This window comes from Dysidea avara, chromosome 7, assembly GCF_963678975.1.
Source record: "Dysidea avara chromosome 7, odDysAvar1.4, whole genome shotgun sequence".
Taxonomy (NCBI): Eukaryota; Metazoa; Porifera; class Demospongiae; order Dictyoceratida; family Dysideidae; genus Dysidea; species Dysidea avara.
Window position 1 is genome coordinate 22,104,104 of NC_089278.1, and position 26,243 is coordinate 22,130,346.

The 26,243-nt window shown below is 37.3% G+C and overlaps 1 protein-coding gene across 1 annotated transcript; it reads right to left on the reverse strand.

Moving 5' to 3' along the window:
• LOC136261267 (uncharacterized) lies at positions 1 to 24,707 on the reverse strand. The gene is made up of 10 exons (XM_066055240.1): positions 24,600 to 24,707; positions 21,238 to 21,597; positions 21,051 to 21,184; positions 12,777 to 12,912; positions 1,947 to 2,258; positions 1,540 to 1,899; positions 1,304 to 1,486; positions 1,098 to 1,253; positions 870 to 947; positions 1 to 272 (listed from the first exon to the last, which is right to left on the reverse strand). Exons 1-10 carry the CDS (start codon positions 24,676 to 24,678, stop codon positions 154 to 156), a joined length of 1,917 nt encoding a protein of 638 aa, XP_065911312.1. The 5' UTR covers positions 24,679 to 24,707; the 3' UTR covers positions 1 to 153.
• Positions 24,708 to 26,243: the final 1,536 nt, after the last annotated feature.

The window sequence follows — 26,243 nt, forward strand, 5'->3', positions numbered from 1 at the left end:
TTCATGTACTACTGATAAAGTCTTTCATTGTACTGCATTCATCCTGAAAGTTTGAACAAACTATAAAGATTGTGCATAAAAACAAATTCAAACAGCTACAATAAAAAAAAACAGTAGCAAACTACCTGTGGCTATAAACCATGATATTATTTTCTATAGCAGTTTGAAGTTGACTCCACTGTTCATCTTTTTATGTTTAACACACCATAAGCATATTAACAGTGCAGGAAAGACAAGTATGATTAACAGAGTACCACTGGATATCAGGATTACTGTGTAAAACAAAATTGTACAAGTAACAAGTTAACTGACTGATAATAATTATAATTATTTTCAATCTTAAATTGATTAATAAAATCCCATTCACAATTGAATTTCCCAGCGGATGATGGCAAATTCTCTATAATAACTTAGCAATCACACCTCAAATACTGAGACTTACACAAATTTAAATTTTATAATGTATTGTCCGTGTATGCATACTAAAAGTATTATGAATTATGCATATATATATATCATGAGTTTTAATTTTAACGACTATATATGCAGCTACATCTACATACTCATTTATTAAACCAGAGATTTATTGTCATCAATTGGTTATATGTAGTAAAATAGTACATAGCTACCAATTGAAGTTACCGTATTATTTGAATGGTGTTTGAGAAGTGTAGTATCACAAATTCTCCTATATGGGTGGCAGGATTGATATCGGCTAAGCTTAAGTATTAGAAGCCTTTAAACTAATTTAATTCTAATTGAACAATACAGGAGGCATATATATTTAAGCTCTAAATTGTTTATAGATAGAATGGACCACACCACATTAATTTTGCATATCTGATTCATTTAATATTTAATCGTATTACCGATAACAGAAGTATGATCCTTCTTATAATGTTTCTCCTTTGGAGTTACAGGAACAGTAGTGTCAGCAGTGTCATTAGCTGCATGTAATAGAATATAGACCGTATAATGATACATCCATTGTACAAATGTGTGAGCATATGCAAATCTACTGCTATAAGGGAGACTTAGCTGACTACTACAGCCAAGTGACTTAGAGTGGTACTTTTGATGACACTCTACTTTCTTACCAGAAACAGTAGTATAGTCACAAGAAGTGTTGAATGATATCAGAGTTGTAACACTATCGATATCGTAACATCTTGTAGTATAATAAGTGACAGAAATAATGCAACTTGAATTGATTGGTAGTTTGTATGACCGTGACTTCTCCTGCTGCCATACATCTAAATGTTACCAAATTACAGCAGCAACATTACTCAGTATTATAACTCACTGAATGATGATGCAATAGTACCATTGGGAAATGTGCAGTTACCACTGACTAACCAATGTGCTACATTGTCAGCAAACACATAGTTGGGGACGCTACCCTCCACACGCCATGAGATGTTGTGTGTCACAAAATTACCAGTGTCATTATAGTGACAAGTCTCCTCTACTATTGGCGGAGGATAACCTACACAATTGTGTGGATAAGATGTTAATACATCACCAATACTAAATACTAACCTATCAAATCACAGTCAATTCTAATCAGTAAAACTGGAGAGCCTGTTGGAAGGGCAAATATAGTGCTTAGTGGCAGGTCAGCCCCCACTTTTAATTGTACATAGAGAAAATATGTGTTGAGAGCTCCTCCATAGAGCAGAACTTTAGAAGGCAGCTCAACGTTTACAATGGCATTAGTTACAACATTTGCAGCCAATATGGAGTAATTCAGGGAATCTGCTATATATACATCACACATTAGTTGATCTGGTACTATACCACCCAAGTAATCTGGAGAGTATAATTTAACTACCAGTTTAAATCCATTAGTGAAACTGTTGTGGGATAATAGTTTAGGTCTTCCCGGATGATTAGGCCAACCTATCAAAACACTCTAATAATACATACACTAATATTATCCTCCTCACCTAATGGTAGTACCCTAGTAGAGACATGGACAGTTCCAACTTCATTACTAACAAAACATTGATACACTCCCAGTAGATCACAAGGATTGTTCTTTGTTATAGTCCAACTACTAGTGGTCTGGTTGGACACAATGTCTGTACTATTGACATCTAATAATTGTCCATTTTTGTACCACATCATCTCCCGATAACCAGTGGCATTACAAAGAAGTGAAATAGATTGGATGTGCTCTGCACATGAGTACCTAAGCTTGTCATTATCAGATCTTATTTTTACAAAATGATCAATTCCTGGCAGCAACTTTGGCTTTTCTATATACCAAATAAGAAATTTAAACTACATACATTCATATATACATACATACATACATACATACATACATACATACATACATACATACATACATACATACATTAGGGTTTCCACAAAATTTTCAAATTAATTTGCTAACTGTTGTTATGTGTTGGACTAACTCTCACTTGAATACAGCTGCAGTGGAGGTAAATTCTATTGCCTCCGGAAATCGGCCGAAATGTCTGCAAATTACAAGATTACGAGCTGCAACTCCCGGAAACAATGATCTTTTATCACAATACTGCACTTCAACCTTCCTCTGTGAGCAAACCTTCGCCAAAAAGTATTGGTGGTTTGATTGGTGAAGCACGATTGCTGTAGCTGCATCATTGAGACAGGATTTTGGGGTCCAAAAATGGGTTTTCGTCTACAAAGACCAAACGAATGATTGCCAAAACTCCCTCACACCACAATAGTAGTCACCCATCAACAAAGAAGTCACATACCAACTATGGTTAAATTCTGAAGACGGTGAGCCCAGTATTGAGCAAAAATCACCCAAAATGGCACCCTTTTTTCATCATTTGCTCTCTCAACTACTCAAAACCAGAATTCTTCAGGTATAACAGTGTTAACACCTAGAACATATAACTAGCATCGAGGGTTTGTTGTTAGAAAGCATAAAAATAAACTAATAGACATTTATCCTAAAAACTACAGCTTCACATGATTGAGTATGGCTATTGCTACTAATAGCACTATAGACCAAAATCATGTCGTTGTATGTAGCCTTATTACTTTTAAGAGTGTTTAAACTACTACACCAGACATCAAGTGTGATATCGAGTGTTAAATCATGTGAGCTAGAGTATTAGGATAGACGCCTATTAGTTTATTTTTACAGTTTCTAACAACAAATCCTTGTCGATAGTTATATGTTCTAGATGTTAACACTGTTATACGCCAAGAAGTTTGGTTTTGAGTAGTTGAGAGAGCAAGTGATGAGAAAAGGGTGCCATTTTGGGTGATTTTTGCCCAATATTGGGCTCGCCCAGATAATTAGCATCTTCGGAATTTAACCATAGTTGGTACGTGACTTTGTTGATGGATGACGTGGTGTGAGGAAGTTTTGGCAATCATTCGTTTGGTTTTTGTGGACAGAAACCCATTTTTGGACCCCAAAATCCTGTCTAAATGATGCAGCTACAGCAATCGTGCTTCACCAATCAAACTACCAATACTTTTTGGTGAAGGTTTGCTCACAGAGGAAGGTTGAAGTGCAGTATTATGATAAAAGATCATCGTTTCCGGGAGTTACAGCTCGTAATCTCGTGATTTGCAGACATTTTGATCGATTTCCACCTCAAGGAGGTGATCGCCACTGCAGCTGTATTTCAAGTGAGCCAACATGTAACAATAGTTAGCAGATTATTTGAAGGTGTTCATTTTTTACGTTGGAAACCCTACATACATACATACGTACGTACGTACGTACGTACGTACGTACATACATACATACATACATACATACATACATACATACATACATACATACATACATACATACATACATACATACATACATACACACATACATACATACATACATACATACATACATACATACATAATATAACATAACATACATGTAACACTTTCACCTCAAATCAAAGGAATTATTTATGCTACAAATGTGATGTGGCACACTTTGCAGTGCAACATCTAGGCACACTTTGATTTTTGCTGACAACTCATTACTGCATTCCACAAACTGTACAGCTTTAATGCTTCTTACTATTGAATACTACTGTATATGAAACCTATATGAGCAACATCCACTTTACATTGTGGGCTTCAGTGATCCTGTGGCCTACAATTGAGCCTCCTGTGGCTCTCAATTGAGACCAACCGAATCCCACAATCAAAACTGTCTCGTGGTGATAAGGTTTCTTATACATTTTGAAAACATTACATAGTAAGTACTAGTGTTATAGTAAGAGCTAATATGAAGCTTTGATATAGTAACAATGATGATATATTCAACCACCACACAGGATCCTGGACAAATGCCAGACCATGTTAAAGGCACCCTCAACCACATCAAAGGCATTTAACTTAAAAGTGAATTTAGCAGCTTAAAACTACTGTAAAAGGAACTTGAAAGGGTTAGAACTACTTTAAAAAGCACCTTCAAAAGCTTAAAAAGCTACTTTGAAGTGCAACATATTAGTTGCAACACTGTAAGTCGTGCATTACCTGATATGTACGCATTCACCCTCAGGCATTGTGCGTACATATATCAGGCAATGTACGCATTTGCCCTCAGGCATTGTGCGTACATATCAGGCAATGCATCCCCCACAGCGTTACAACCATTACATACATACATACACAACATAACATACATAGGATGATAGATTTTGAACATAATATTGGTTCAAAATTTACTAAAATTCATGAATTATATGTAGCATAAGCAATCAATTATCGACTGATGTCTATTATTGTCATATAGAATTTGTAACGAAGAAACGAAACACGTGTTGACTGCCATGTTATTCTAATTAATGTATCAAGAAAAAGGGTGCATGCATAATAATGCTAATTAGCCACAACAGCAAAATAATGGCCTAATTGTCTATAACATTCCCAGGGGGTTTTGATTACCCCGCGTAATCAAAAAGTTACACGAACATAAAAGATAATTACAACCAGTCAAACATCTGTTTCCAACGGTATCAAATGCTGTATTGGATGCCTTAGATTGATGACTTTCTCCTTGCTTAGTACCTGAATCTTTGCTGATCTAACCTTTCCATCTCGTCCTTCTAGTGTTTCAGTCACCTTAGCTAATTTCCACAAACATTTGGCAGTTCCATCTTCTTTTAGTATCACAATATCTCCAACTTGTATCCTCCTAGCATTGTCATTAGGTGTCTTGATTGCTCTTCGTTCTTGTAAGCTTAACAGATAATCTTTCTACCATTGTCGAGTAAAACTGTTCAGCACACGAAATTGATGTTTCGCTTGTTTAGTCAGTGTTTTGTTAGTACTTGAAACCTCAAATTGACATCCACTGGGTGTAGTAGCTAACCTTCGTCCATAGACTAAACTAGCTGGGGTTAGAGCATAGGACACACCTTCCTCATCATCCTGCACGTAGGTCAAGGGTTTATTGTTCAGTGTTGCCTCAATTTCTGTAACAGTTGTCACCGACTCATCAAACCTTAAAGTGGATTTCCCACGACCTTCCTCAAGCAACGTTTCACACTTCTAACCATCCTCTCCCAAAATCCCCCCCACCAGGGGGCCTTCTCTGCAATAAACATCCATCGAATCTGTTTGTTTGTCAGGTGTTGATGGACTTCTTCTGATTGTACCACCTTCATCACTTCCTTAGCACAATGCTTAAACGTTTTTGCATTATCTGACATAACAAGTGATGGTACTCCTCTCCTGCTACAAAAACGTCTGAAAGCTAACAAGAAAGTGGTAGATGTCATGCCATCAGTAACCTCTAAATGCAATGCTAGAGTGGAGGCACACGTAAATAAACAAATGTATGCCTTACTACTCTGTGTCCCTGCACCACTCCGAACATACAAAGGTCCAGCAAAATCTACCCCTATATTGTTGAAGGGTGGGTCTTCACTTACTCGCTCAGTTGGAAGATCAGGTATCTGTGGTCCAGAGTATGGTCTACCTTCATAACATCTGCATACATTACATCGTCTTATAATCTTCTTTACAGCTTCACGGCCTCTGAAAATCCAGTAATGTTCACGCAAGAAAGCCAATGTCTCTGAGACACCATCGTGATGCACTAATTTGTGACTCTCTATAATTAACAGCTCAGTAAAGTAGTGTTTTGTTGGTAACAATACTGGGTACTTCATAGTTTCTGATAGGTTTGCATTACCTATACAACGGATAAATTTCTGATCACTTAAAAACAATTGGAATTGCCTCTTGTAGGTAACTGTCTTACCCTTCTGTAACTGTTTGTGCTCTTCTGGGAAGGAGTTCTTCTGTATTGATCTGATCCATAGGTTCTCAGCCTCTCTCAATTCCTCACCGTTCAAATCTTTTGATACTTCTGTTCCGTTTTTAGATTTCAACAAGTTGACAAATTTCAACACAGTTCCCGTCACTCTTAACAGTTTAAGCTTAGAATTGTACCTTTTCAGGTCAAATATGGCTTCAAGATTTAAAACTGCATCTCTTTCTTCTGCAACTGATACCATCGAGTGTATTATGACTGGTGAGTTCTTCACTAATTCTGCACTAGCCGCTGTACATTCATATTGTGTGGGGTGATCAGGCCACTTGTCAGGATCTTGTTTCAAAAAATTTGGACCATTCCACCATAGTTCATTGGACATCAGCTCACTAGTTGTACATGATCTGGATGGTATGTCTGCTGGATTCTTCAATCCTGGGCAAAATCTCCAGCTCTCTCCCGTAAACTGGCGTATCTCTGCTACTCGAATCTGTACGTACTGCTTCCAATGGCGGTGGTTTTTGATCCAACACAACTGTCATTGAGTCTGTCCAACAGTATACTTGTGGCCTTATAGGCAGAGACTTCAAGATAGTATTGACTAAACGAGAAAGTATAGTAGCTTCCAACAATTCTAGCCTAGGTATGGTTTGCCCTTTTATAGGTGCAACACGGGTTTTTGATGCCATCACACATGTACTCACCATTCCATCATTATAAGCAGACCTCAAATAAACGACTACTGCATAGGCCTTTTCTGAGGCATCACTAAATCCATGAATTTCCAATGTGGCAGGCGTCAGCTCTCTGATGTGATAATATCTTGGGACGCTTATCTATGACATCACGTCTAGGTCATTTGTAAACTGCTCCCACTTAGTTAATGATGGTTCAGTCAACGTTTGGTCCCAATCCCCCTTGTCCTTACACAAAATCTGGAACAGAATCTTGGCTGCAATGATAATTGGACTAAAGAGTCCTATAGGTAGTGGATCAAACAATTTAGAGGATGTCTTCAAGACTGACCGCTTAGTAGGTGGTAGTGACTTGGCAAACATCATGACATCTTTAAAACTGAAGTGGGAGTCATCTGTTTTTGTATCCCAGGTAAGACCAAGTATCTTAACACCTTCAAGTTCACTTGGAATTGTGGTATTATCTGTGGAATCAATTTTTTGCTGTAAGGACTCTGAATTGGTTCTCCACTTGCGGAGGTTGAATCCTCCACTTGCCATGAGTTGTCTGGCCTTCTCATATGTATGGATTCCTTGTTCTTCATTTTGTACACGACAGATGAGATCATCTACATAAAAAGACTGTGACAGTAATTCTGCCATCTCTGGTTCCTTAAGCAGAAAACGGGTCAAGTGGTATTGGATTGTTTCTGTCAAAATTGCTGGACTAGGTGTTAAACCAAATACTAGTCGACAAAATCGGTATTGTATTACCTCGGACCTTGGTTTCAAAATGTCATCAATCCACAAAAATCTCAGAGCATCACGATCCTTTGGGTCTACGACAATTTGATGGAATGCCTTTTCTATGTCAGCAGTAAGACCAATTGGGTGACTTCGAAAGTTCAAGAGTAAATTAAATATGTGCGGTATCCCATTTGGTCCTTTTTCTAGGTAGTCATTTAATGAAAGTGATGTTTTGTAGGCTTTGGCTGATGCATCAAAGACAATTCTCAATTTGGTGGTTTCTCTGTCAGTCTTTGACAGCATGGTGAGGTAAAAAATAACAGCCATCTTGGTGTGTTTTGCTAGGAATATGCTCTATAATACCATCCTGTACTTGCATCTTGAAAGTTGCATCATACTGTTGAAATAGAGATTTATCCTTTCGTAACTTGCTTCTTAACTGATTAAGTCTAGCCATGGATATTTCATAACCATTGCCTTGAGGTCTGAAATCTGTTTTCCAAGGAAGAGTGACCTGGTATCTGCCCAGGATCCAATCATATTTCAAATCAACAAACAAAGAACTCATGGAAGCCGTCTGGGTTTCTTAAGCTATACCGATTGACTCGGTCTCCCAGAAACGGTACAAGTCATTACTCAAATCTTGGTCACTACTGTAACACTGTTCACTGAGTGAACCAACTCCTTCTATTACCAAATTAGATACTGCATAATTCACTTCTTTGTTTCCTGCATTGACTGGTCCAGATAGAAGCCATCCAAATTTGCTACTCACAGCAGTTGGCCCTTCATTTCCACGTTTAATGTCTCCAGTGACAATATCCCAATAGCAGTCTGATCCAATGAGCATATCAACTTTGTCAGACGAATGCTTGGAAGCACTTGTATCTGCTAGGCCTAATTCCTGTAAGTGGGAATATTGCTGTGGCTGGAAGGTATTTGCAATGGTGAACAGATGGCATGGTAGCTTAGTGCTGTAATCTCTACATCCTTGCCTTGCTTTGCTTGCAGTCTAACTTTAACCAAGTCACATTTTTTCTTATTGAACTCTTCACTTGCAAATGTGTTCACTGTCAAAGTTTCTTGTTTCAGGGGTTTCAATTTCAGCCTCATCTTTAGCTCATTTGACAGGTATGAACGTTGACTTCCAGCATCCATCAGTATTCTCACAGGTACTAAATCACTATTTGCTGTGTAGGCAAAAGTACGAGCAGTCTGTAGTAAAACTTCATTCTTGCACCTTGCTACAGTGGTTACTTTGGGTGTGGAGGTGTCACTTCCTTTGGTGGTACCACTGGCGTCTTTGGGTGGCTCTGGAGCAATATTCTGTTCACACAGGGACTGATGGTGCTTCCTTCCGCACTTACGACATCGCCTATTCACAGAACATTCAGAAACACGGTGACCATTACTCAAACAAAGAAAACAACAACCTTCTCTTTTCAATACTGCCACCCTTGCTGAAATAGTATTTATCTTTTCACAACTGGCTGAATACTGTTCAGCTTTGCAAAATATACATTGCACCTTACACTTCGACTTATCCTCTTGCACTAGTAAGGAAGCTGCAGTGGGCGGTGGCAATCTCTTTTGCTGGTCCATATTTCTGGTATCAAAAAATTTCATGCTCTCACTCATTTCCCTGGCTTCAACTTCATTCTGTATTACCTCCAAAAGTTCATCCACAACCCATACATCCCTCTTTGTAAGTCGGGCTATCTGTAGACGGATGTTGTATGGCAACTTGGTCATTATCACAGGGATCAATAAACAACCATATTGTTCACGGGCAATTCCTAATGCTTCAAGTGCTCGGACATTCACATTAATTTTGTCGTACACTAAACGAATCTGAACAGCTTTATCTCCATTACAGTTAGGCAGTTTCACAAGTTCTTCCATATGGGCTGCGATGATGTTTTGTTTCTTCCCAAATTGTTCCTTTAGCAACTCCAAAGCTGCTGCGTAGTTACCTTCAGACAGTGTGAGTCCTTGTATTGCACTGGCCGCAGGTCCTTCTACAAGTCCCTTGAAGTAATTAAACTTGTCAATCAATGATAAATCAGGATTTTGATGTACTGCAGAAGTAAAGCTTTCCCAAAATGACTGAAAATGAATTACCTCTCCGGAAAATTTAGGCAGGTACAACTTCGGTAACTTAGGTCTAACTCTACTTTCATCTAACTTCGGAGTGTTTCTTCGAGTGATTTCGCTCGTCTCTGTACCGGAAGCATCGGTAGACATATCAACTGGCAACTTATCGGGCTTCTTAAGATATGCTTTGATTTCGCCACATAATTGCGAAACCTTATCAGCAATAGCTTCCACCTCCAGCACATCGTTCTCGATTTCTTTCAGGTCTATTAATGTTAACATTTCTTCATCAAAATCTCGTAATACCTTGAGCTTTTCTGTTAACTGTTCGTCGATAATACGTAAACGAGTGATAGATTTCTCAACTCTTTCTCCTTCAAGCAACGAAGCAGCTTCCTTTATCAACCTGGTTATAACTCCACGGTGGCCCTTTCTTCGTTGCTTCAGTCTTTCTACTGTTCAGACATGGCGGCGATCTTGGATGCATACCCTCAGCTGGGATCTTTCTACAACAAGTACAGCCGAGAACAACAAATCTATGCGAAACACACGGAATACCTTTCGGGGAGCCTATTCACACCCGGCACCAAGGAATTCAGGACTCGGCTGCTCCACGTTGGGCGCCATGTAACGAAGAAACGAAATGCGTGTTGACCGCCATGTTATTCTAATTAACAAGAAAAAGGGCGCATGCGTGATAATGCTAATTAGCTACAACAGCAAAATAATGGCCTAATTGTCTATAACAGAATCCAAGAGAATTTCGGAGTACTAAGCTGCCTCGTGATGCTTTGTTTGTTGTCCTAATAGTTTAAATCAACATTGTACTTTGATGAGAGGCTTGTTTATGTATATGCTAACGTGTTATTCTTGGCATGATAATGGTATTGGTAGTGTACTAAACTAAACTTTATCCGTGTTGTTTCTTATGTTGTAGCACATGCTGAGCCCACATACAACATTCAACCTAAGAAGAGACAGGCTGCAGTTATTCAAAAGGCACTAGTGATTGGCTCTGCCAGAATAATCATCCTTCCCAGTGGAATAATGTTTGTTTATACATATACACATCTGTTTATGCCACTGATAGGACTTGGAATTCATGTCCTTTGTACTGTTTTAACTATGATGGATTACTGGCTGTACAAAAGAATCATTTATGTGGACAAAGAAGACAGAAAGACTTGCTGAGGTAGTTGGAAGTGATGAATAATGGAGATACTTAGGAGGAAACAGCTCAGAAAGCAAGGTGAATCGTGAATCAAACTAAAGTCTTGTGAGGCTATCTAAACAACAGGAAAATTGAATACAAAAGCAAGGGTAAGCTGGAAGAGTGTTTGTAATTTAAAACACACTCACTTGCAGGCACCATCGACTACAGTACAATTGGTTTTCAGAAATTTGGAGGCTTATCACATGCTGTCAAGTGCTGAAGATATGTTACACTGCTCAAGAGCAAGATCAAATTTTCGTCATTCATTGGTGCATATAACTACAACTGCTGATGGAATTTATTAGCAAATTTAGATGATTTCAGCTGTTTGACACCATCAACATCAAAGCAAATCATTTTGAGCACTAAGTATGTTTTGTGATGATCTGTAGTTGGGTTGCTCCCAAACTAGCTGCACATGATGAGTCAGAACACCTGTTAAAAAGCCACAAGCAAACTTTTTTCAGTAAAATTTTCACTTTGAATAATCTCACATGAAGAATGATATAGTATGTTTTGAAATGGAATTTTAGTGACTGTTCTATTAGAGTAGTTGAAATATTTTGAATGTTTTATTAGAGTATCATTTAGTCACTAAAATTATGGCTCAGAATTAACAGTGAATAAATTGAGATGTCAGGATTATATCAACTACTCTAATAGAACAGTCACTTATAGCTGCAGTGGAATTCCATTCAAAATGCCTCCATACTGTATCATTCTTCATGTGAGAATATCCCAAGTAAAAAGTTTACTGAAATGGGCTTTGCTTGTGGCTTTGTAACACGTGTCCTGACTCTGGGTGAATAGCTAGTTTGGTAGTAGCCCAGCTATAGATCGTCATAACACATACTAAACACTCAAAATGATTTGTTTTGATGTTTATGGTGTCAAACAGCTGAAATTATTTAAATTTAATCCATCAGCAATAGTTACATGCACCAATGAATGACCAAAATTTGATTGGCCTACATGCACTCATACATTAATATCTGAGGTGTAGCATTGATTTATAAGCTGGTATTGGTGGGCTAGACTTTGAGTGACTACCCTAGCTACATGCACTTACTGTAAATCTTTGCATTCCCTGTGCTTTGCGAGGTGTGGTCCGAAAATAGGTACTTTAGGCCAAAATGTCATACAATATAAACATAGACTTAATGCCTCACCAAACACACTGTCCTTGAGTAAATCCTACAAAACTTTGTGTACTAGTTGGTGAGTGTCTAAGCTAACAATGATGCAAAATTCAAGGGAATATGTTTATAGTTTCTGTGTAATGGCCAAATATCAGTAGCTTACTCTATTGATCTATTTTCATGAACTTAAGTTTTATAGTTTGAAATATCCACCTAATATGCCAGCGTTACGCTGGAATAGCTTTTTATTATGCTGGCATATTTGACACAGGCCTACTTGTGAGACTAAATGTTACATGGTTTTCTTCGCAAGTAAATTTGTCCACGAGAAAAACCTGCTATACAGTATCTTAATCTCAAATCAGTGTAAGTTTCCTGTTATCTACATTGCACTGTTCCTGTATTTCCTTGATAGTTTGGTGTTCCTACAATTTCATAAATCAGAGGGGTTTCCACAACCCCAGGAAACTCCCCCCTGGACAAAAGCATATATGTGCGTTGTGCGTGTGTGTTTGTGTGTGTGTGTGTGTGTGTGTGTGTGTGTGTGTGTGTGTGTGTGTGTGTGTGTGTGTGTGTGTGTGTGTGTGTGTGTGTGTGTGTGTGTGTGTGTGTGTGTGTGTGTGAACTATTCTAATTCTACTACATGCAAACCTGGTGCCAACACATACCTCCATATCTATTAGTGAAGTGTATTACCAGCTGATAAGATGATAGTATGATGTTATCTACATGATCACTACATTGATATTGTCCACTGTCATCTTTATTGACCCCCACTAACATTAGATCACTGCTAGTTGTAGACTAAATGATAAGAATAAGCACTGTTATAAGCTATGCAGCATAATAGCTAAGATATTAACATTTCACAGCAAATAATAATCAATTCTTGTGATACAAGTATGAGGAAAAATTAGGAATTAAAAGTTCAATTAGGGATCATTTAAAAAGTGGGAAACCAGCTACACCTGAAGATATTTAATCCCTATGTTTAGTATTGGGTATAGACAAAAACCATGCAGCCTCACTTTTCCCTGACTACGATGAAGCAGTATTGGTTAGGTAAAACTAAGCCCAAACAAGCCTTTAGATCGACCTGAAATGCTTTTCAACAAGTTGCTATGAAGCCTTTTAAAAATTATAAATGAAAGTTTCTACTGACTGACTGACTAAGTAACTAGTCAGGTCCACTATGTACTTTTGTTCAAATTTTATGGGGATTAGCAAACCTATATATTTTCAGAAAGCTTAGAGCATGGAGAATCTGAAAATCATTGTTTACATTTGCACAGATTCCTGCAAGGTCAGCATTTTTAAATTTCAAAATGGCAGCCAATAAAGTAAGAAATTCCTGATATATCAATTTTAATTTGACATAAAAGTTCAGTAATGAACTCAACAAATTCTCTGGTGACATTTTTACATCTCTATTCACTAGAGGTGACATAGTTAATCATGAAAAGTTAAAAGTTTTAACAAGCAGAATAGAAGAGCGTCCATTATGCTGCAATAACTCAGGAATAAATTTTAGCAAAAAGAATTGAGGAATATTCCAGATTAATTGGATGAGATATATGCATAACTGGTGCAAAGTATTAGTTTGGCTTCCAAAGAAACAGTTCAAGCCTAAAAACAGCAGAAAAGATTGTTACTCTAATAGAGCAGTCAATTACTCTGATGAAGCAGTCAACTTTTGAGTCCACATTTCTAATGTAACAGTCACATTTGTGAAAGTCCTAGCTAGTGTGCTTATGTTGGGCATAAATTTCAGGAGATTAGCTAATTTTAGGTTTGAAAGAATGATTGGAATTTACATAAAATATTCTCTCCTAAAAGGTAATTTTGTTAATTAGCAATTGACAACTATGATTTCACCCTGACTGGCACTTTTGTCAGTTGGTGGTATGCATTGACATAGTCAGGTTAACTGTATAATTATGTCTAAGATAACTTTGTTCAAAATTTATGGGCCTACATAAAGCTTCGAGAATGCATGGAGATCAGTGAAAATCAATGCTTGCATTTACTGTATACAGATGCCTGAATGGTAGTCAATCAGCAGTTTGAAAATAGCAGTCTATATGGTACAGATTTCTTCATATACAAACACTATTTCTATGTTCTCACACCCATGTAGAATCCATTACTTATTGGCCTCTAAAGGGCTAAGAAACCTAAAAGCAATTTATTTGGCAGATAGTTATTGCATGAAACAAAGTGAATAAGTGAATTATTAACATTGAGAAGTAGGGTATAGTTACATATGAAGACATCATGGCTATGCATGTATGTACATATACATAACAATCATCAGCAGTGTCACTGTTGTCATTTTCAATGCATCATGCAGTATTATACTGTATATTAGGGATCATGCAGAATTGAGCTTTTCCAGTTCAAAATATCACCCTAAAACCAGTCTCAATTTTCCCTTCATGACAGCTTGGCAGCATTGGTTAGACACAGCCAAGCCCCAAAATGTCAACTCCAAATTCTTCCAACAAGTTTCTACAGCATTTAAAACTTTTCTATTCAACAAAATTTTATGCTGACTTACTGACTGATGCTTCCCGCCAAGCATGCATAACTTGACATACAGGCTTGATTTTGGCAACATACAATATATACATGCATCGTGGACTTGCCTTTGTCCTCCTTTGTGTTTCAGTTCTCTTCACTGATAATGCAAGGTGTCAATTCATGCTATATTATATCGTGATACAGCTTCCCTGTGGCTGTATTTTCCATAAGCGCATATGACTGATTGTTGGGACGCTTCTCATGCTGTTTTTTGTTTACAATGTTGTGTAATGGGCAAAGCATACTGTAGATGAAAATGAAGCATCATGGCCACCTCCCTTTTAGCTACATAACTGATAGTTGGGGCATGCGTCCAGACATATGGCTTGTCAGGTGCCTGTCCTCCTTTTGATGCAACATATGTATGGGTCCACCAGTCATAACTATGTTACAAAAAATAAGTAGAAAGTTAGATTAAGGATCAAAAAAGTAAAGAAACAAGGGAATAGCTAAACAGTAGTGAAACAAGAGAGGTTGCGCAGATTAAATGTCCACTAGCACATCTGCAGTATATAGGCAATCTCTTGTTTCACTACTGTTTAGCTATTCAATTGTTTCTTTACTTTTTTGATCCTTAATCCAACTTTATACTTAAAGCAGTTACTTGTGAGCCAGTCATTAAAAATGTCTTGGCTAGATGTGCCAAATGCCCTTTGTTTATTGTTGGATAAAAATCAATTTGTCAACAATGGCAATCTTTGGATTATTTGAATATATCTGATATACAATAATTCTGCCACTGAAAAGCAATTTTTCATTGGATTTACAGTGGATACTAATTTTCAAGATTGTGTATATATCAATTTTAACTTGTTGGTGCAAGTCTGTCTGGTGAAAAAAAATTGCTCTTGGTGATCAGTGTGAATTCATTCTTGCCAATTGTTATTTTAAAACTACTGTATTAACCAAATTCCAACTGCCGTCTTTGAAAATTCTTTCAAAATTTATCTAGTAATAATAATATCATTATGTTAAACATGCATAAGCACATTAGCAAAAAAAAAATTGGCTGAAAAGTTGACTGCTTTACTAGATTATGTGACTGTTCTATTAGAGTATCTAAACTTTCAGGCTTGAACTATTTCATTAGAAGTCAAAAATATGTTGCACCAATTACACTTTGCACCAGTTACACTTTGCACCAGTTATACTCCGGAATATTCGTTAAAGTAAATTATTCCTGAATTATTGCAGCATATAAATTATAATGGGCGTTCTTCTATTCCCTTTGTAAAAACTTTCAATTATTCATGGTTAACTGTCACCTCTAATGAATAGAGGTATAAAATGTCACCAGAGAATTTGTTGAATCCATTTATTCAACTTTTATGTCAAAATTAAACTTGATGTATTAGAAATCTGTTATTTTTAGCTGTCACTTTGAAATTAAAATATGCTGACCTTGCAAGAATCTGAGCAAATGTAAACATTGATTTTCAGATTCCTCATGCTCTAAGCTTTCCAAAAATGTATAGCCTTGCTACTCCCCATAAACTTTGAACGAAAGTGTATTTTTTGACATAGTGAACCTGACTAAACTGACTGACTAATGCCTTCAGACAAGCGTAACTCAAAGGCTACAGGTTTGATTTGTCACTATTCGACATCACTCCAGCCAGACACATTCCTTTTGGCATACCGCAGTACATACAATGCATTCTTCATGGACTTACCAGTGTCCTCCATTGTGTCTCATTCATTTTGTTGACAGCAAATGGGGTCAATTTGGCAGTAGCATGTGATGGCTTCCCTTTGTAACGGAAATCGTTCGTATTTTTCATAGTGGCTACTTTGATTGCAGAGGTACTTTTCGAGTAGTTCTTGATTCATAATGCTGTGTAACAGGTTGAACATAGCTGACAACGAAGCGTAATGGATATCTCACTTTTCAGATGATAATTGACAGCTGGGGTGCGCGGCACAATTTTAATGCGGTATGCATGGGTTCACCAGTCATAATAATTTTATTTTACAAAAAAGTTAACAAACAAGTACACAGAAAAATTTGGAAATTTCAACTAGAGTAGGGACCATAGCACATCGATAAAAAGTACTGAAACAAGTTGGAGTAGTGCACGATATTAAATCACAGTAAAACTCCCAAAAGGCATCAGGTAGACAGGCAGTTAGTCAGTAGAAAATTCCATTGAATAAAATTTTTTTCATAGCAATCTATTGGAAGCATTTAACGTTGTATTGAAGGCACTTTTGAGCTTGTTTATATACATAACCAACACTTCCAAGGCACCAGGAAGGTATCGCAAAGCTCGTTTTGGGTGATATAAAATCGCAAACCTCCATAATCTCTAATATACTATGAATGATACATATAAGATATGTCACTGTTCTATTAGACATTAAAATTCAAATGAATTTCAGATCCCATCTGTATGACCTGCTTAGAATGAATATAGATCAAGCAAGGTGTGTCCACTGCTTGCTTACAATTTCGTACAGATTTACAAGTAATGGTTATAACACACCCGTGAGGTTTGTATCTGTGCGGCCCGAGGGTGGAGTGTTTACAAATCAGATACAAACCTCATGGACAAATCAGATACAAACCTCATGGGTGTGTTCTAACTGATTTGTGGTATGGGGTGTGTGCAGATCAAAGTCGCCCATTTGTAACACAGAAGGAGCAAGAATGCAAGGCTAATATTAGCTACCCTGAGCGCTGTGTACAAGGAACGATTTTACTCACTAATTACTGTCTTGATGGTTAGTTAATTCATTGTTAGCTAGTTTATTCATTGGTAGCGAGTTTGTCATGCATGAACACAAGGCAAGGGGTCCTTCAATTCCAGAAATGTCGTCAATGACTATGGCAATTTTTATTAGAAATATAGAATTTTTTTGGAAATTTAGAAATTTGTAACTGAAATTTTAAATATATAAATCTGTACGATTAAATTTTTATTAAATGTTTGGCATCGAATTTTGGTTATTTCATTAGTGTAAGTACTGCATGCATTTATATGTGTATATGCACGAGGCGAGATGCAAGGAAGAGGGGTCCCTCTCAATGGAAGATGTATAGTGCCATCTAGATTATAAGCGCACCAACATGTGTCCGTAATCTGTTTCGTAAATTTGTTGTATACTTCCAAGCTAATTTGATTGCCGCAGTGCAAGGCCACAGTGTAAGTCGTTTTGGTGTGTCCGTGGATTACTGACGAGAGTTTTGTTCAAATTTCAGAGAGGTCACAAGCACTGGCACCCTCGCCCTAACTGCGATAGAGTCACGACGGCTTACCAGACCACTTGAACCACTTGGCTACCATGCTGAAACCACAGCTCATCTAATACAGTAGCCTAAGGCACAGAATCTATACTATAACTCAAGCTACAACTTTGTAGCACCCAAGAATTTCCAAGACAGAAATTTGGAAATTTGGCAGAAATTTATCCAGGAATTAGAAATTTGGGTTAGCAAATTTCCATATTTCAAAATATCGTCAATGGATTTTGCATGTGAAGGACCCCTGGCGTGAGGGCCATCATTGATGCCAATCACTCCAACCATTGTACAGCTTCCGCATCATTTAGACGGGTGTAGCTGAAGTGTCTGATATTCATTGTTGAGTGGTGCAGCACTATAATAGTCTTGGTTAGCTTAATTTATTGGTGAACAAGAGCGCGTGGTAGATTACCCAGCTCAGCCCAGTGGTTGTACTGCTTCCTATTCATCATTATTATCCTTACATTGTAACTTCCTGTGTTGGTCTGGTGTATGGTTTTGTTTGAAGTCTTTTAACTAATTAGTGGCCAGACTGTGTGGCCAAAAGGAGATAATTAGCCATGCTACAATTATTTGTAAACTGGTTTACAACTGATTTGTAACACTGGCAGTAGCCTTTGATCTGCCCACGCACCATACTACAATCACTGATATACTATCTAACCATATATTTCTACATAATACCCTCAAAGTTTGCACAATTATTGCTCATAAAGTTCCATACACTAAATAGTTATTGTAGTGCCACTCATGATCACCTTCCTATTTATGCAATGGGGTGGTTGCACCCATTTGTATACATTGTAAGGCAAAGTATGATTACAATTGCACTAAGATATGTATATAGCTACAAGGTCAGGTAGTTATCAGCTGACATACCTATGGTTAAACTTGAATTTGAAGTATTTCATTAAATATTTAAAATCTTTTTTGCTGAAATAAAGCTCATGATTATGCAATCCAGTAGAGGATATTTTGGAGTTACAGACCTCAAGTCTGCCAACTAGTCAGGGATATATTTCTGTAATCAATGAATGGTAATACAAAGATTCTGACAATGAATTTAGAGACTTTAGCCTTCTTGTGGGTCCCTGGTGAGATTATATTGTTAATACGTGCAATAGTATTCTTTATGGTGTCAAGTATAGCTCAGTGGTCTATCTATACATAACAACAGGCACTCTACAAATTTGTTTATCAACACACTTATATATGTAGATGGTTACCAGTACACCTATATACTAAGGGTCATCCCTGTGTCTCCTGAAACTAAATAATTGACATACTTGAAATCTACACCCTATACAACACTGCATAGCTGTGCATCAGCGTGGTAGGCATACTCAGAATGAACATACATGTACAGTAGTATTAACATTAAATGATGCTACTGTAGCATTAACATTAAATGATGATAAGGTCACCCAGGAGGGGAGAGGGTAACTGAGACAGACCCAGGGGCAGATCAAGGAGCAGGAAAGGATCCAGTTGTAGATACATGAAAGGTTCTCTATCTATATACACTGTACACAGAATTTTACATTTAATGGTGTTATTTTATTTGAGTAGTCTAAATGGTAATCATTAATACCAATAAGGTCAGGCTGAGTAGTAAATAAATCAAATTTCAAACAAAGTTTTGGAATGACTGTGTGCTATTAGAGTTATTTGATGTTTGTGAAGTTTTTTGTGGTTACCTATGCAGTTAAGCCAGACAGGGATGTGAGGAGGATGTCTTTTAAATCTACTTCACTGTACATATCTGTTCAAGCACACTTTACACAATCCCCATACCACCTGAATAGCTGCAACTTGAAAATAATGAAAGGAGGGAATGTCCCATCTTTGATGCCTCACCTTACTAGAGCCCCCACAACTGTAAAATATAATGTGTTTTTCCTTACTTCGCCCATACCATAGGGCTCTATTTTTATAGTTCCCTGGGCCTCTTTTAGTAGAGCGGCAAAGTGTGAAAATTAGGGGTGAAACGAATATCAAATTTTAAGAATCCAAATATTCTTCAAATTAACGAACGAATTAACAAATTATTCTTTGAGAATTTTCTATATACCTAAGTGCTCAAAAGGGACAAACTCACTTTGATTACTACTACAATTTATTATGAAAATTCCTTTATATGCATGTGTCTGTCTTTAAAAGATGATTAATTACAATTTAAAAATGACAGCTTTCAGTTTTTAGAAGCTTTTTAAGGTTAAAAGTGTAATTGTCTGATTAACGAATATTAAACAAATAACAAATATTTCTTAACAAACAAAAAGCGAATATTCGTACTATTCTTTCAGCCTTAGCGAAAATATGTTCTTTGTGATAACTTTCCACACAAATTGCACTCCTTACAATATTAATATAGTACCATCACAGATTTGACCTTTAGTGACCTTTTACAGCCATTTTTGTATTGAAAATTCATCATTTTTGTAACAGTGTGAAAAAGAATGCCTCAGGGCTATAAAGACAAAAGTGATGAATTTTCAATGCAAAAATGGCTGTAAAGGTCACCAAAGGTCAAATCCAGAGGTCGGTAGTGATTAAGCGTCTTTAGAAATTAATTACACGAAAGTCGATATTCTGGGATGAAATAAAATGTGTGGAGTATGTAAAAAAGTGTGGCATCATTGTTTTGTTCACAAGAATATACATACCCGGTTAGTACTAGAAGATACGTGTCAAAGAGACTTATATAATTTCCCTTGCTCCGGAAATCTAATGGTTATTTACAAAACAAACTACATTACCTTAATGTTTACAAGAAACGCAATCCGTATATCGAACAATCCCTTGTCACCCCCACCGTTTGCTGGTTTTTGTATTGCGACTACTGAGGCTCACGTGAAATTTCAAGCTGAAATATGCAATTAAGGTAATAATTTAAAGTAGCGCTGCTGAACTCCTCTGGGTCAAACCTGCGATGACACTATAATAGTCACTATAGGAGTACAATTTGTGTAGAAAGTTTCATAATTTTATCACTAAGTGCACAAAATGCCCATTTTTTACACTATCATGCTGCTCTACTATTCAGGTCTCTGCATGGGCAGCGTTGTATGCATTATAGATTGTCTAAATTACACTTTGGAAAACTGTTTGTAAGATTAACCTGTTCGCTGATCATCACTCCATCCTTCATCCAAACTACACCATCACTGGGAACACTTAGTGTTGGCTTCATACATGATAGTATAATGTTATCATGTTCATATACTATCACTGAATCACTACTGACAACTAATGCTATATACAAGAATTAGATTTGATGTAAACAAATAATGTAGTGATGTGTTTACCTTTAATGTGACCTGACCTACTCCTTGTACTAGTCCACCATCCACCGTCTTCTTTCTTCCAGTCATTCACCAAACAATGGTAGTCTCCTTGCTCCACTAGTGTCACATTAGTGATAGTCAGAATACTGGTACCCATAGTAGAATTGTTGATGGTATAGTGACCACCAGAACTGATAGTAACATTGTTGTGAATCCATTCAATTTGTGGTGATGGAGTTCTCTCCTCATCAAGATAACCAACTATTTGTACCACTGACGTGTTACATGTTAGACTAATATTGCTCCCTACTGATACTGTCCAATCCTCAGGTTCTTCATTAAACTGAATTGGATGAGGCTGGACAGCAAAGTTACTTCGCACTGAAAAGTGAATAAATTAAGCAGCAGTGAGTTATAAAACACAATTTTAATAGCCTGTGATACAATTATTTATATTTGTCAAGTTTACAATAACCAATATCTATTGACAATATCCAATGTCTTTATGAAACACTGTATAATACTTAGTATGTGCCAGTGTGTTGTTGAAATTTCAGAAATTTGCTAATATCTATGAATTCTACAAGACAAAAATTTCCACACCCATACATGTCTGCTTAACCTATGTTACATTTCTTGAAGGTATATAGTCCACAATTTAGTTAACTAAAAAAATTAATATACCACTTAATTTAGTTATTTAGATTGCTAATTCTGCTCCCATCTATGCATGGATTCTCATGCTCTTGAACATTTTTAAATGACACAACACAATTTTGTATGTCAGATAGATGTTCATTGACCACATGGACATGTTGTCATTGCCAGTTATTTCATTTGGTTTGCATGGCAAACTCCTAAACATTTGCTAACACGAATTTCTAAAGTTCACCTCTTTATCACACTTTTCTTTTCACCGAAAACAAGGAGAGACATATCATTGCATCTTATTATGTAGGTGGACAGCTACATATGTACATATATCTAGGAGTATGATTAAGCCACTATTAAGCCACTATACTCGTGAAGTTTTAATTGGTATCTGCTAGCTATAAGCAATATTAGGCCTGTTATACCATGCATTAAAAATCAAGTTTGTTAAGTAAAAACCACTTCATCAGCTTTAGGACACACATTACGTCAACCTCCAATGATGCTATGAGTATATAGTGAGGTAGTGGATCTGATGCATGTATACATGTAAACTGCAAGGAAATGTGGTACATGCATGAACAGGCCACAGGTATCACTCAAGAAATTTGAGACTGCTTTATTAGAGAGTTTTAATAATATTTCTCCTGGTGTCTTAAGAGTAATTCAGCAGGAAACCTTACACTTGCAATTCCCTGACAGGTGGTCAGATCTAGCTAATGAAAGCCACATAAGTGTCACATATTCATAGGAGGTCTTACGAATGCATGTTGAATTTCTTCCCAAAGGCATTTTATTAATGTGATTTATTATTGCAATGAATAATATTGAGGACTAAATAGCAGAGATCAGACACTTGGCTTTGAGTTTTAAAACTCTCTAATAGAGCATTCAATAATGACCTCCATTTCTTGTAGTTATTGTAGCATGCACAAACATTTAACTGGTGATAATATTATGTGGGTGCTGCTAAATAATAATAATTTTTTCACCCAGGTTAGATGGACTGCCCTTGCCACCACCCCCGGCATGTGCTGGACAACTAAGAGACAAAAGTTGGACTCAGTAGTCCCTGTGCCCATCAAAGTGGCCCATCTCTGGAGAGATGTCGCAGATCGTAGTAAGATGGACCTGCTACCACAGATGCACACTGTTGCCGAGCGCAACAGAGAAAAGGACGGTGTGCACCACATCCAGGCCAGAGAATGACTGTATGCAGATGAACCTCAACGGGACAGTAGATCAGCCAAATGTCACAGTATAAAAACTATGGCTTCTTTTACCCATGTCACCGGTAGTTGTAAAGACAAGGGGTAAAAGAAGCCTGTTCTACTTCCTAATGCAATCTCCATATTCCCGTTTCTTCTGTAGTTCTTATAATGCACTCATTTTGTCTCGCATTTTGTCAAGTTCTGTGCATTATATGATCAAGATTAATATTTGAGATTCTTTTTTGTTACATACTCTGCAGATATAAGGCTATAGTATTTGTTATAGGTACGTAGGTATCATCTATGTTTTGTCCACATGCATGCATAGGGCCAGCTATTCGGCTTACAAAATAGCTATAGCTGCCTCTGCCTGACTGCACAATTCTTGCATGCAGCTAAACACAACTGCAATAAAGCAGATACGTATATCGCCTATCCTTGAGCCTTCACTGCATGTGTTTATAAATTATAGCCTGCTGATAGTATCATTTAATGGTGAATACAAGTTGTGTAGATAGCTATATATCCTCTGCACTAACTACACTATGAGTATTGTGCAGTTCACGACGGACTGTCACGTAACTCAGCACAGAGAAAATGTAACGCGGGATGTAATAAATGCAGCCATCATTTAGTATCCGAGGCAGTGTTTATTCTAGGATTTCACCTTTGGGGGGAATCAGGAATTTGGGGGGTGACCACTAGTTAAGTACATGTCCAAGTTCACAAGTATGTAAAACAGTTGCCAAACTATTTAGTCATTTAAGGCTTGTCATGAGTGTGATTGGATTAAGCCAGATCAGTAGAGCTTTATTTTAATCAGGGTGATAAATGAGTGACATTGATGTATTTTAGGACCTTATGTACAATTAGTAGTACGTACATTGAGCATGTTGCATCTGTTGAATCAGTTCTGTGTGACATTGCATTGGCCGTAATTGTATCATACCACAAGGTACTAGCAAATTAAAGTTCTGGGTGGATGTTTTACAAGAAATGATTTAAAACTTAGGTTTTTTGAAATTGAATATTCAGGCTTTCTGAGTTAAATCTGGGGGTATTGGTGACTGTGCATGCCACTTTGTAGCTTTAAAATTACACTTTCTGAATTCAGTTTTGAAAGCTAAGCCATGTAGATAACAACTCTGGGTACACTTAGGCTCTCAGATAGTTATTGAATAGCCATCACATAGGAACTCTTGTCAGTCGTACATGTAGCTACCCTAGGAAATTTTAAAAAATTAAACAATCTGATACTGAGTCTGAGAACATTTTAAGGTTGCAATTTCAGTTTAACTTGGGAAATTTTACATCTTGAACATTCTGAGATTGAATCTGAAGGCACTTTTGATAGTTGTGTGCCCTATTTATAAAACAAGTTTAACCTAAGTACAGTCACTCACAATTTTAGGGGGTGAGTCCGAGATTTTAGGGCGGGGGGGGGAGGGGAAGTTCCCCCCCCTAACAGTCCTAGAATAAACACTGATCCGAGGTTCACATTCATACAAGTAGGCAACTTACTCAAAGCAGAGGCTGGAATCATGTACAAGAAACAGTTCCACACAGCTAGGGGCAAAGACGAAAAAATTTGCACAGCCATGGCCAACGTATTGAAATAAATGATGTTGGTTAAGTTTGATTGACTATTTATATATGCGCGCCTCAGTATGACATCACGAAATTTAATATAGAGCACACCTATTAATAGATGGCGTACACTAAAGACGTGAAATACGGAGTCTAGTTCGCGAGGACAGGTCTAGTTCGAGGAACAGTACTAGTCAGTGTAACCTTCTGAAGAACTCTGCCAGTTCTGTGCCGGTTGTGGTTACATGGTGGGGCTCCTGTTTGACTTGTCCGCGGGGCTCGAAATCATCACAGATACCATTCAGTATGATAAGTAAGGCATCTTAGAAATTAGAATGGGAAACTTTGTTGTGCAAAATATTAATGTCATGAGTCAGAGTTCCTATATTATGCGAAGCTGCACGTTTAGCTAAGTCAAGCCTCCAATGGTTCTGTGCATGGTCAGTCAGACCGGCACTTTTCCTCAGTATAGCTATAAAACATGCATGTAAAGTGTACTTATGCTGCGTACATTACAGTCATGCAACTGTTCATGTGATGCATTTTTATAGCTGTGGCGTATTCATTGTGACCTAGCATAGCTACTGACAACATGCGTGAGTGTCATAATGCTAACTGTATTGAACTGACATATAGCTACATAGATGCTAAATATTGCATGTAGAATATGTATGTAGCTATAAGAAGCTATTGACACCGATCATCAGTGTCGATAAGTACCGTCTAAAGCTATTGACACCAACCAGCAAAATCTTTGACAAAAAATGTAAAATATTACGCTAATTGAGATTCCCAACCTTTGTCCACTACCTATGCTCTAGTTCATCAAGCTAGCCATTCAACTACCAGTGCCAGATATCAATTTCTCTTTTTTCCACCTTATAAATGCGAGTTGAAAAGAATGCTATGTTTCAGAAGAAACCAAGGCTGAACCTAACCCTAACGCTAACACTGAAGTCTGCCTGTTTAGCATAATGATGTCTTCCATTGTCTGTATGAAGGTAAGATTTGGTGAGTTCGAGGTAAGCTAGGGTTGGAGCCAGGACAATCACTTTGCTCCCACCAACCCTATAGCTCACCTTGAACTCACCAAAACCGTACCCTTCATACAACTAGTATGCTTGATGCTTGAGTTGTTTGGTCGGTGTCAATAGCTTCTAGTAGGCATTTACTGATACTGATGATTGGTATCAATAGCTTTTGGTGGTGCTTACTGACACTGACGATTGGTGTCAATAGCTACTGTGTAAGAAAAAATAATACTCTTTAAGTTTGCGTTTACGTTGATTATACTGTTTAAAATCATGCGTTTTTGTTTACGTGTGCGTGTGTGAAAATGAAACAAAAAATATGCATAATTGACTTGATTAGAAAGTACTGTCTATTACACCACATCAAATGTAAGAATGGTACAAGACATATGGCCACGCTATAACTGTACAAAGCATGTGTCCCCTATACAAATTACTAATCATGTATGCACCATTGTGTATATGCCTGCTTGCATGTTTACAGCTATACTGTAATATTATTTATATAGATGAAATTCCCTTTTATATTTACTTAAGAAAACCCATG